The sequence below is a fragment of the Tachysurus vachellii genome, chromosome 22 (assembly GCF_030014155.1).
Source record: "Tachysurus vachellii isolate PV-2020 chromosome 22, HZAU_Pvac_v1, whole genome shotgun sequence".
In the NCBI taxonomy this organism is placed as follows: domain Eukaryota; kingdom Metazoa; phylum Chordata; class Actinopteri; order Siluriformes; family Bagridae; genus Tachysurus; species Tachysurus vachellii.
Genome location: NC_083481.1, coordinates 3,427,128 through 3,441,012, shown reverse-complemented (window position 1 = coordinate 3,441,012; position 13,885 = coordinate 3,427,128). Strand labels below are relative to the sequence as shown.

The following is a 13,885-nucleotide window of genomic DNA, read 5'->3' as shown; positions in this document are numbered from 1 at the left end:
GAATAACGTAATACTGCGAAACACGTTAGACGTGAGGTTCAGTCACATTTTTATTCACAGTATATTTTTTTTTCTAGCTGTTCTGTTCTTGTTTATAAAGGTGACCTAGCATTGCGTATTTGCCTGATTGTTTTTTTTTTTTAAAAGGTGGAACAGAACGATCCTTTGCCTTTTGAAAAGGACTGGCTGGAACATGCAGTGCAGTCTGGATTCAATCTGTTCAGCTTTATGCAGTAAAGTCTCACTGTGTTGTGAAGCTCACAGTGTTGTATAACATAAGCTGTTGTACACCTCCATCAACTGGGAAGCTTGATCTCGTCATATGATTTTTTTATATAATTATATATACAGTGGTATTCTTGGCCCACCTCCGCCTTGTGTGTGTGTGGAGTTTGCATGTTCTCCCCGTGCCTCGGGGGTTTCCTCCGGGTACTCCGGTTTCCTCCCCCCGGTCCAAAGACATGCATGGTAGGTTGACTGGCATCTCTGGAAAATTGTCCGTAGTGTGTGATTGCGTGTGTGAATGAGAGTGTGTGTGTGTGTGCCCTGCGATGGGTTGGCACTCCGTCCAGGGTGTATCCTGCCTTGATGCCCGATGACGCCTGAGATAGGCACAGGCTCCCCGTGACCCGAGGTAGTTCGGATAAGCGGTAGAAGATGAATGAATGAGTGAGTGGAATTCTTGTATATATACAGTATAGAATTTGCCTCGAATTTCTTAAAAACAATAAAAAATAAATAAATAAATAAATAAATAAAAAAAACAGAAAAAAGCTCACGTGTAATTGAAGCTATTATTAAAAAAAGTAAAATAAAATTCTTTCCAAGAATTGAAGAATCAAGGTCACCGCATCATTTACTCTCCAAGGCGCCACCGTATTTTAGTCCTAACACCTGGTTGGCTCTGACCGTAGGTAAAGAACTCGTCATGTGGTATTGTGGTACAGTATTTATTTAGTGGTGTTCATTTTAAAGATGTTGAAATGTTGAGCAAGGAATAGGAAACTTCTCAAGCATCTTTTATTTTGAAAAGAATACTGAAAGACTTACAGGAAGACTTTAGACATCGCGGAATGTTTTTAAACAGTTTTTCAGAAAGTGACGCTCATTTTAGGGATAAATATCATCACTCACTCATTCATCTTCTACCGCTTATCCGAACTACCTCGGGTCATGGGGTATCTCAGGCGTCATCGCAGGGCACACACACACCCATCGCAGGGCACACACACAACGGACAATTTTCCAGAGATGCCAATCAACCTACCATGCATGTCTTTGGACTGGGGGAGGAAACCGGAGTACCCTGAGGAAGCCCCACACACAAGGCGGAGGCGGGAATCGAACCCCCAACCTTGGAGGTGTGAGGCGAACGTGCTAACCACTAAGCCACCGTGCCCTAGGGATAAATATAAATGAAAATATTAAGCGGTGTCTATTTTATTCCGAATTTATATATTTCTGCAAAGCTGCTTTCGAGACAACGTCAACTCTTGAAGTGTTATACGAATAAAAATACATTAGAATTTTTTTTTTTTGTAGAAATATACGGCATACAGCATTCAGATTATTATACAGCAGTTTTCAGGAATTTATTTTTAGATATGAATTCCCTGTGCTACAGTATGCATTTTTACATTTTCAAAGGTTGCCAATAATTCTGCTGTCGCTTAAGGTTTGTTTGGTAACCGCAGTGCTTCAGTTCTACTATTTCCATCTTGGCTTGTTATCTTCTTGGATCTCTTTGTTGTGCTGATGCTTTGCACATTTTGTTTTTCTCTGTGCCTGAAATAGCAACAGTGAACTCCTGGCTATTTAAAGCTCGATCAATATCTTTTTCCAGCATCCTGCTTTTTTTTTGTTCTGCGCATCGTATGGATGGATTCTCTCACACACACATTTTGCAGATCAGCAGTTTTATTGTGGCACAATGCACCAGAGTGTGGGATGGGCTTAGAGAAAGAGAGAGAGAGAGGGAGAGGGGAGATCCCTCTCTGTGCCTATATTTAGCTCTCTGCGTCGCTAGGCGAGGCAAAAAAACCCTGCAACAGGATGGCTGATCAATCCTCTACATCACGGAGGCTGTTGCTACCCAAGGCAGGCAAAAAAAAAAAAAAAAAAAAAGAAGGCATCCCGCCTACTCATCCAGCTCTTTCACCAATCATGCTTTTCTCTGAGCGAACCTATCCAACCTTGAGATCCTTCAGCTCCTCCTGGGATGACCTTCTGTCACCAACCGATCTTGGGCTTCTCCATCTTTCTCCTAGATAAGCTAAAAATAACTCGATGTTTTATGCATAGCCATGCTCGACGCAATCCTCAGACCAGGAAGGAGGAGGAGGACGAGAAAGAGGAGGACAACAAGCTAGGCATGAAGCAAACCGCTACAAATCGGCACAAGGCTTTGCAGAGACAAAAGCAGCTGGGTATCTGCGCCTGCTGGCTTTTAGCTAGGAGCTGAAATATCAAGGCTCCCACTCACAGCTGTTCTTTCAAACCATACAATCAGACACTTTAGCTTTGAGGGGATTTAACCAGCCTGGGATTAGCGATTGTTATTTAATATTAGCTTATGCAGAAGATAGAATAATATAGATCTATATATAGCTGCATTGTATTACATTATGTGCTATTCTGTAGCACAGACAAGACGGTGACGTGTCACATAAAGGAAGTACATGTATAGGACTCCTACACAACCGAACCCTAATCACTGTATTATTATTACTACTATTAACATTTATATTAAGTGTGAGCACACTAATGCTTTATGCTAATTAAATGTAAAATTGGAACATTTTTAAACATTATTGCTACAGACTACAAATGTTTTTCGATCCCAGGTTTTTTTCTTACATTTACATTCTGCATGAATATTCTAATTTCTAATATATGTGCAATTTCATTAATTAATTATTTGAATGTTTTTTTTCTAAAATTAGTATTAATGTACATAGCTAACAAACATCAAAAAGAGATAAGTAAAGTATCACAATTTTTGCATCTAAAAAAAAAAATAATTAGAATGAAAAAAATTATGTTTAGTCAATTTTGGGGTGTCGTTATTTTGTAAATTCGCATCATTCTAAATTAGAGATAGACAATATGTTAGGTAAAACATACACACTGTTCACTTTCCTTTCCTTCCCTGATCCGACGTGGTTCCATCTCATATCTGGTCTCCTTCTACTGATTAGCTTGACCATCATGAGCCACATGAATCATCGATAAAGGTTAGCGAGTGTGTTCCAAAAGCAGCCAAGTCCGAGCTACGATGCCACGCCACCACCGTGCTTCGTAGATGAACTTGTGTGTTTTGGATCCTTTCTTTCTCCACACTCTGCCCTTTTCTTTCCTTCCTTTCATCTTGTTTCCATAACTGTTGAAGCTCATCTGTGCATTTCTGATACTTCTGTATTCCACCCATTTCTGACCTTCTGATTCTTACTGCTGATGGAGTGGTATGACCTTGATATTTACCTTCACCTCTGCTCTGCGGAGGTCACTGGGTGTTTTTCTGGGGTCTATTCACAGCTTTCACAATGTTTCTGTCATCAGCTACTGTTGTTTCCTTGGCCAAGCTGTGCACTGTCTGGGTGTTAGTACACCAGTGTTTTTTTCTTTTTCAAAGCCCTTCCGAATTGTTGTATTGGCAGTGCTCAATAATTGTGCAATTGACTTCCCTTCAAAATGGCTTCCCATAGACAGCTCTCTGGTCTTCATGTTGGTTTGTTCTTTTTATTAACACAAATGCAGACTTCACAAGAGAAACCCAGGGCCCAAGAGGAGATGTTCAGAGCCATTAATACTGTACACTGTAACTTGGTTGACAAGAAAACACCTCTCAGTTACATGTTCCAATATTTTTGATTGCTTGAAAAATTTCTTAGTGTAAATACCTTTTATATGGACATTTTGATCATTTCATCTCATACTCATCTTTCGCTCTGAAAACAGTTGTCTTATGCTGGTGCTGCTCTAAATGCTTCATTTACGGTTCATTATCTTTGAAAACATTTGGTTCAAAACATGCAATGCAAAGAAAATTGTGCTGTCCCTTTAACTTTAACACAACATCACAAGATTTTTTTTCTCCACATTTTTTTTCCAAGCCCTATTTTAAATAATTTAATAATCAAGCCCAAGAAGAAGAACAAGAACGTTTTATGGTAACTGGACAGCACATGAGCAGCAGGTTGATGGCTTTGTGTGCTATTATATCAGTGATATTGAAACATTATTTTCATTTTATATAATTGCTTTTCTCCGTTGATCTGTAAAAGCCTGTGATTTCCAAGATGGAATCTTTTCTATAATTATCCTCACCCAGAAGTCCCAAGTACGTTGTGTTACTAAATAAAGCACAGCGCAGCTTCTGTTCCCCCTTTCAACCCCCCCCCACTCACGACTCGAATCCCCTCTACGATCATCAGCATCTCTGCCACATTCTCTGGCAACTGGAGTTGCTAAGCAACAGAGATGGGTCAGTAATATGTAGTCGTTTTCTCTCTCTCTCTTTCTCTCTCTCTCTCTCTCTCTCTCTCTCTCTCTCTCTTTTCCTTTCTCTTCTTTCATTTCCCTTTTTTTTTTGGCGATGCGGTCGACACCTCTCCATTTCAGGTTGCTGAAATATTCATGAAGGATTCACTGGGTCACATAGGAACATCGTCCCAATGAAGTGTACTATACTACAGCACATCACATGCTGATCAGCTCTGAAAACATTCGTGTGTGTGTGTGTGTGAGAGAGAGAGAGAGAGAGAGAGAGAGAGAGAGAACGAGACTAGGAATGGGGACTTAATGTCCATGCACGTACAGTAGAGTTCAGACAGATCTGTGCTCATCTGTCACGGTGCACTTTTTTTTCACCATTTGATTGACTTTCATAAGAAGCCTGATATCAGAGCACATTATGTGATAGACAGAGTCTTTGTTCTTCCTGAGAACAATTTGATTTTCAGAAACAATACATTTCCTCGCATTTTTGCCGTTTTATTCCCGTCGTGAATCCAGAATCATTGCATTTTAATGCGTCTTGTCCTACAGCCTGTTCAATACCCAGGAGGCTCATTTATTTTTTAGCAACCAAACCACAAAACCTGGCTCTCATCACTTTTTCATTGCCGTTCTCCTGTTCAAAAGTCACGCACCGTGGCTCGGAGGATGATCCTAAGGGCCGGTCAGGATCTCAGATTCATGTCCTTTAGCCCTGTTTTTGTTTTAATAAGCACACCTTATTCCAATCCTTCTCACTCGTAGGGTGTCTCATGCCTACGCCAGCTTGGACTGGCTGAACAGCAACACTATCGCTCTATCAGCTGGTGTGCCCCTGGCTTGTACTCTCCGGCTAAATAAAGCACCGCCTCACAACCAGGCAGAAGCCCAACACAAGTTGAGCTAATACCCTGTACAGCACAGGCACTATGTGTAGTATCACAAGTGACGCCAGCGCCTGATGAAGAAAAAACAAAAACAAATCTTGGAATTGCACGTTGTCATTGTGCCATTTTGTCAGCCCACATTGACTGTACTATATTTGCATTTGAAAGCGGTCGCTAATTATTAGATGTCATGATGTTTTTATCGTGCGTTTTGCGTATTTCGATTACATCACAGCCTTGCACAGGAGAAGTCCTTCCCCCACAAGCAAACACTTACATTTCCTCTTATTGATCTTTCAATCATATGGTAAAATGTATGGGCTCGTTTATTGTTATTTTCAAAGCCCACTCTTTATATGTACAGGACTGTAAGTATAGGTATGTTTGTTTGTAATTCGTTCACACACACAAAATGATTCAAATCCTGTTATTTGATGAAAAAAAAAAATCTACAATCCTACAATTCACTCCAGAGTAGACTAGTTCATTTGAACCTTAGCCAACTAGCTTCAAATGTTATAGCTGACAATAAATTTGATGTGAAATATATATCGCAACTTCAAGTCTGGACAATCCTGTCAAGTTGAAATCTGTTATTTACTTTAAAAAAAAATAGTTGGATGGAAAACCTCTAGCCGTTCCATTAGTACAAAAGTAATATCATCTTCTACCGCTTATCCGAACTACCTCGGGTCACGGGGGGCCTGTGCCTGTCTCAGGCGTCATCGGGCATCAAGGCAGGATACACCCTGGACGGAGTGCCAACCCATCACAGGGCACACACACACACTCTCATTCACTCACACACTCACACACTACGAACAATTTTCCAGAGATGCCAATCAACCTACCATGCATGTCTTTGGACCGGGGGAGGAAACCGGAGTACCCGGAGGAAACCCCCAAGGCACGGGGAGAACATGCAAACACACACACACGGCGGAGGCAGGAATCGAACCCCCAACCCTGGAGGTGTGAGGCGAACGTGCTAACCACTAAGCCACCGTTTCCCCCACAAAAGTAATATCACTGAGTAAAATGAGAAAGAAGAAGAATGACAACCATATGACAAGAATTTCTTGCTTTTTAGCCACCATTTTGTCATTTAGTCGCTCATGAACGTTTATGGAGTTTTGTGAGCCTCAGTAAATCGTGACTCAGCCATTTTTTTAACTTGAGTAGTAATTAACACCTGGTTAACGTATGCATGCAATTATAAAGAAAAACGGTTCTATGGAAAAGTACTTTGCTAACAGATCACTAAATGAGGCTTTATGTTTTGGTATTCCTGACTGTTCAGAGCAGCCTTTCAGAAGTCTTCACATTTTTAAGTCAGTGTGACTGCCGATTTAGAACCGTTTGAACCTGGACTCATGTCGTCTCCGTTTCTTAGTGACACAAAGAGAGACTGAGGCTCGATGCCCTTGATCTCTCTCATGTCGCGGCACAGTAAAGGGCAGTCCTGAGGTCGCCCAGAAGATCTGATGAATTATTGAGCTCTGGCTCAGAATAGGTGGGCTTTCATGGGGTTGGCTTTTGAAATGTTTCTCCTGTCCTGCTGGTACAGGACCACTGTGGTGACCTTGTCTGTACGGAGGTGGTAGTGAAAGAGTCTCAAAGCCTTGCATGCAGTCTAAGCTATTTCACTCAAATAAAAATCTTTGTATGAAGGACGTTATGTTGAAAGAAAGACAGTAAAAAAAGAGACTTAAATCAGGATGAAAACGATGTGGGACGAATGGCCACTCAGATACATCCTCTGCATGCTTTAACAAAAACACACTGCTACCATGTTACATAAAAGCTCAGTCCCTGTTGTCCTTGTCACGTAGGTGTTCCTTTAATTGTCCCCGGCACATTCGGCCCTCCAGGCATCCTGAAACCCCGAGCACACACTCCTTCTCCGGTGTTCTCATTCTCTTGGACTTCCTGCATGTCCGAGCCGGGGCATTAAAGCATAGTTCACTGAATCGCATCCGATCCTCCTTTCAGATCCCGCGTCGCTCAGCCGTCTCATCGCTCTGACATGTTGATACATGAGGGTTAATGCTTGAAAAGTGAAGCGCAGCCACGCTGATTGTGTAAAGCAGCAGGGTCGAAGAGTCAAGGACGGTGGCGGATCGGGGAAGCGAGAAAAAACAGGAGCATCTTCATTTGGAATGTTGAGGCGATTAATGGATACGGGATAAAACCTTTGTGTTGTCGTGTTGTTATAAGAAAACAATCAGCGACGAGGCGATGTAATGAAGTGGAGTTACTGTTACCATCCTTTACTTGGTCCTAGACCAACAGGGGTTTTATTCCTCTTATACCTCAGCAATTTTTCAAATGTAGGTTTCTTATACCTAGAACCCTTCAGTTAAGATGTTCCACGTAGAACTGGCTAACAAACAGAACTGGTTTATTGTACGATGGTTCTCCAAGTGATGAAGTAGACAATGACATGCTCTCTGGTTTTTTAAAGGGTTTCCACATGGAACAATTTCTTAAAAGAAATCCTCTGCTGCAGGATTCTCCATTGAATCTGTAGAGGTTCCTCTGATTTCCAGATCAATTCAAAAGCCATTTCGGTACCATTTAGGGAAAATCTTCTAGCCTAAAAAAAACAAATATTTATATTTAGCTATACCCTAGAAAGCTTACTTCACTGTTTTCTTTTAATTTGTCGACTTTAACATGGAAAACTTCCACTAGCGACGTAGACTCAGGAATCTCTCAGGAATTTCATTCCATCAAGACGTTCAAACTTCTGCCTTATTCTTCTCTGATATTTTTTCCTTTATCACATTAAAGCTCCTGTGATAAGCCACAGCTGACCCGTCACCCACGTGTTTTTTTTTTTTTTTGCCAATAAGCTCCCAGGTGTCCCATCATGCACCTAGTATATACAGTACTAGGACCTGTGCGAGTCAGCGGTCTAAAAATAGCATGTCTTGATTTATTTTATTTTATAGTAGCGAGCACATTTTTTCCCCTCGGTTTATACACGCTGTCTACGTGCATCACGTAAACCACAGCCATCATATCCTTGTCACGGTTTGGTGTCGCTTGTCAATTGAAGAAGAGAACAAAATGTTCAATGGTGTGCTGATGACTGGCTTCGGAAGAGTGCCTTAATTATCATTCTGTCACTAGGGAATAGAAGCGTGAAAACGGTGGGACGATAAACATTTTCATTGTGGTACATGACTGTTTTTGTAAAGTTCAATCGATTAGGCAGCGTTCCTTTAGCAGGGACGCAAAATCTGGAATAAAAAAAACAACAAAAACAAGGTGAAGTGCGGTTGAAATTAACGTCAACGATTTTTTCTCTAGCGTTTCCCCCAGTTAATAGGAATATTAGCTTATTAACTGAATGTACTCGTTTATAATCATTTCCCATTTACTGTTCTGATCAAAGCAGGATGAGAACTAAATGAGACGAGAGTCTAGTAAGATGATACTAGCACAGAATGTACAGGAAACGACCAGCTGCGTATCAATTTTCTTTTTTTATTTTTATTTTGTTTTCTTGTCTAGTCCTAGTAGACAAAACAGATATTCTCCTTTTAATATAAGGTCTTGTTGATAATACACATGCTCTATGGCCGGATTTTATAAGGTTTCTTATTTTTAATTCAAACTTTTGAGAAATCTCCATCAGTGGAAACCATTATTTTGGGTTATATGGGTGTATTAGGATTCCTGAAGTTTAATGAAATTTTTATTTGAATAAAAATAATTTTTTTTTTAAGTGCTTGTGGTTTCTGGACCGGAAAGCTGAACCATAGAGTCCTCTTTCCCTATTTTTGTCTACACTATCAGTATATCAGTATTTTTTAGACATCATGGTCATTCAGTTGCTTTATGTGTTCTTTTGTATAGCTTGTACATTATACATTTGAATGAAATGCAGTTTCTTAAAGCCTATTGTGCAGCATATAATATAGCAGCACAGTACACAGGACTATGTCGGGTAGAAATATATGACAGTGTAAGATGAGTTGAACTGCAAAGGAAAATAATACACAGGACAGCATTGTATGGAGGAAAAGAAAACAGTGCAACAATTGTCTGTAAACTGTTGACTGGGCTTTATGCTTAGATGTAATTCCACAACGTTTATGTCATTTCATATGAGTATGAAGTGTACATGTGCATGTGTTAAAATATAACAAAGGTGAAACATTCAGGAATATTTAACATCCATAGTTTAAGCAGAAATGATGAAAATGTAGCCTAGACCTAAAACACTAGTTTAGAGAGAGGTTGATAGAGAGAGAGAGAGAGAGAGAGAGAGAGAGAGAGAGAGAGAGAGGGTGAGAGAGAGAGAGTCTGTGTGTGTGTGTGTGTGTGTGAGAGAGAGAGAGAGAGAGAGAGAGAGAGTGTGATGTGTGAGAGTGTGTGTCTGTGATGTGTGTGTGTGAGAGAGAGAGAGAGAGAGAGAGAGAGTGATGTGTGTGAGAGAGAGCGAGAAAGAGTGTGTGTGTTTGTGAGAGAGAGAGAGAGAGAGAGAGAGAGAGAGAGAGAGAGGGAGAAAGTGTGTGTGTGTGTGTGTGTGACAGAGAGACAGAGAGAGAGAAAGAGTGTGTGTGTGTGTGTGTGAGAGAGAGAGAGAGAGAGAGACAGCGAGAGAAAGAGTGTGTGTGTGTGTGAGAGAGACAGAGAGAGAGAGAGAGTGTGTGTGAGAGAGAGAGAGAGAGAGAGAGAGACAGAGAGAAAGAGAGAGAGAGACAGAGAGAAAGAGAGAGAGAGAGGCTCTTCCCCTTACTGCAGCAACTCCTCGCGCGCGCTTGGGAATTTCTCAGGCTCCGCCCCCTCATTAAATATGCGCGGGTGGATTATAAAAGCTGCGGCTCGCGGAGCTCCGCCCCACTATCACTACAGCCGCGGCACGATGCGGAGCTCTCAGGGTTAGAAAGAAGCACCGCGTCTCCTGGGTCCTTTTATACTCTTTCTAACGCCTTTTTTCATCCTTTTTACGCCTTTCTATGCCGTCCAGCATTTTTGTACCAAGCGTTAACAAGAGCATGAGCTTTGTAGCAAAATCAGTGAGATAATACACACCGACCTGTGGATGGGAATATATCAGAGGTTTGGGGATGAGTAGATCACTGGGGCTTCTGATCTGATGAGAGAAGACATCTGATCTGAGAGAGAGAAGATGGTGCAGAACGTGATTCTGGTCTTCTTCCGCAGGAGACTGAGCCAAAGACCTGCTGTGGAGGAGCTGGAGAGCAGGAACATCCTCAAGCGTAAGTGTCAACCAGAGACACACACAGCAACTCATTCTGTCATTACCTTCATTTTAACATTAAATAATAGGAATTAGACACAAATACCTTCCTGCTTATTGTCACTACTTACAAATGAGAACTGAGATTTATAAAAAAAAAAGAAAGAAAGAAAGAAAGAAAGATACCAGAAGGTCCTGTAAAGGTTTAAAGGTCCAAATCATGTACCTTAAATTTTTATTTAAGTCAACAAAACAATCGCATTAAAGCCTTTAAGTCTGTAAGCGAGATGCGGAAAATAGGAAAAAAAAAATTAAAGAAGTTTTTTTCGATGAAAATGAGAGAGCAAAGAGTTAAAAAATAAATAAATAAATAAATAAATCAAAATTAAAGAAGTTTTTTTCGCAAAAGACGAGAAATATCGTAAAGTATTTACTTAGACAATTATTTGAAAAAAATTTAAAAGAAAATGTATTTTTTCACCCCCTTTTTTGTTTATTATTATTTTTTTTTAAATATACTTTTATATATAATATATATATATAGTTATCTTATCATGGTAGAGTTAATCCCCTTTAAATTAATGTATAAGTCTATAACCGAAATGCGGAAAATAGAAAATGATGAAAATAATAGAGCATAGAGTTAAAAAAAAAAATAAATAATAAAAAATTTTTTCAAAAAAGACAAGAAATATTGAAAATAATTTACTTAGACAATTATTTAAGAAAAAAGGCAAAAGAAAATGTATTTTTTTACCTCCTTTTTTTGTTTATTTTTTTAAATGTAATTTTTATATAATATATATAGTTATCTTATCATGGTAGAATTAATCCCCTTTAAATTATGTTTTCAGAGAGCATAGAGTTAAAAAAAATTTTTTGAAAAAGACAAGAAATATCGTACAAAATTTATTTAGACAACCATTTGAAAGATATTCAAAAGAAAGTGGATTCCCCCCCCCCTTTTTTTTCTTCTGTTTATTATGAAAAAAAATTAAATATACTTTTTATATAATATAGTTATCTTATCATGGTAGAATTAACCCCCTTTAAATTAGTCAGAAATACGATACAAGGTTCTTTATTTATCCCATACATGTTGCGTTCACGTGATGTAAAGTAATGAAAAGTCTTAGTTCCTCATCACACACTGCACACACGAACAGAACCAACAACAAACCAACTAAGGACAGAAGCACAACATGATATCCTAATGTAATAAACATATAATGGTACGTAATGTGAATAAAATAGAATATATTAGTGTGTATACAATGTAAACAGATACTATTCACTGTGCAACGATTTTAATTCACTGAATGGTATAAATGTATGGTATGAAAACAAAGTCAAGTGGCCTCTATGTGGAATTATATATTTAGCTAGCAGCTGTGTGTCTGCTCTCTTAGTTATGTAGCAGGTCCTTGCTATAACCATGTGCTGGGGTTTTGTTGACGTAGCTGAAGCTTTCATTCATCGCTCTCTGTTGGTCAGGAGCTGCCGGTCTCATGGCCCGGCCAGCTGTCCTCTCTTTCTCTCTCTCTGACGTTTCACATGCCTGCTTAAGCTCTGGGTCTGAGGCTTGTTTTAGACGGAGTATGACTACTGATCTCATCTAAAGGCTACTTCCATTGAAACTCCACAGCTTTTAACTTTTCACTAAAAGACAGACGTGTAGACAGACAGCCGTTCTTGGTGATCTTAATCAGCTCAAGTTTTAATTGAATAATCAATTACAAAACACAATATCTCAGTTATGTTGATTAGTCAGCGATTAGTAGAAACATAAAACGCACACACAGGATCTCACTCCTGTCTCTAAGGTCTAAGTCTCGTCCTGCCTCTGTTCTGTATTGATGTGTTTTTTTAAACGTAGCTTCTTGTGTTTGACTCGCAGAGAGGAACGACCAGACGGAGCAGGAGGAGAGACGAGAAATTAAACAGAGACTGAACAGAAAGGTATGAGCTCTCAGACAAACACACACAAACACACACACACACACCGTGACATTCATCTCTCTGACTTGATTTGAACTACTTTTCAAATGTCGAGTGTGCTGTGATTAATGCAATTACAAAGAGCTGTGCTTCACACAAGTGTTTAAACACTGCCATCTACTGCAAACTAGTCATTAAACACATGTCTGTTTCCCTGTACAGCTGAACCAGCGTCCCACAGTAGATGAGCTTCGCGACCGCAAGATTCTCATCCGCTTCAGCGACTACGTCGAAGTAGCCAAAGCTCAGGACTACGACAGGAGAGCAGACAAGCCCTGGACCAGACTGTCTGCTGCTGACAAGGTACAACTTCCTTGAGATCAACACACTTTGTAGAAATCAGGGTTGCCAGGTTGATAACTGTCCAATTACAATCCAATTACAATATACAGCTTTATCAATTGAGCAAAAACCTCAACAAACTGTTGCTATACACACACACACACACACACACATATATATATATATATATATATATATATATATATATATATACATACACACACACACATATACACTGTATATATACACACACACACACATATATGCTGCTCTCTCTCTCTCTCTCTCTCTCTCTCTCTCTCTATATATATATATATATATATATATATATGTATATATATATATATATATATATATATATATACATATATATATATATATATATATATATATCTTACTTTTACCCCAGATAAGTGGAATCACAATTTGGCAACCCTGGCCAGCAATTAACAATTCATATTATATTATGTAATATTTATTTATTGGAGAATCCTTCAGGAACTGGCAACATACATTGGAAATAGATGAAAAATAGCATCAATCTGCATTTAATTAAATACTTAATTATTCTATGTCACATTAATCCCATCAGATGACTAACTACCTGGTTACTAATCATTCTCCTTATCGTTGATTTTTGCATCTACCATCTCTCAAAGGATGATTTCGTTTTATTCCCCGCAGGCTGCGATACGGAAAGAGCTGAACGAGTTCAAGAGCAACGAGATGGAGGTCCACGCGTCGAGCAAACACCTCACCAGGTTAGCGCATGTCATACGTCCTCTTTTTATGGCTGGGGTCTGAATTGGGATCGTGGAACCGGAGTTCTTTTACGTTTTAAAGTATTGACACAGACTCGTATAAAATCTAGGCCAGTAATTTTATTTCATATAAAGGCGTTTAATCAGACATAAGAGATCAGATGTGTGTGTGTGTGTGTGTGTATGTGTGTGTGAGGCATTAGTAGTTTCTATTGATTTTTAATAAAGACGGTTGGTTTAGAATGTCA

The 13,885-nt window shown here is 39.4% G+C and overlaps 1 protein-coding gene across 2 annotated transcripts in view; it reads left to right on the top strand.

The window, feature by feature from the left end:
- Positions 1-13,885, top strand: part of phactr3b (phosphatase and actin regulator 3b) — a 57,901-nt gene that overhangs the window by 42,894 nt on the left and 1,122 nt on the right. For both annotated transcript variants that reach the window (XM_060857739.1, XM_060857741.1), the window contains exons 9-12: positions 10,560-10,615; positions 12,494-12,555; positions 12,757-12,897; positions 13,561-13,637. In XM_060857739.1, coding sequence (XP_060713722.1) covers positions 10,560-10,615; positions 12,494-12,555; positions 12,757-12,897; positions 13,561-13,637 — 336 coding nt within the window. The remainder of the gene's footprint in view (positions 1-10,559; positions 10,616-12,493; positions 12,556-12,756; positions 12,898-13,560; positions 13,638-13,885) is intronic.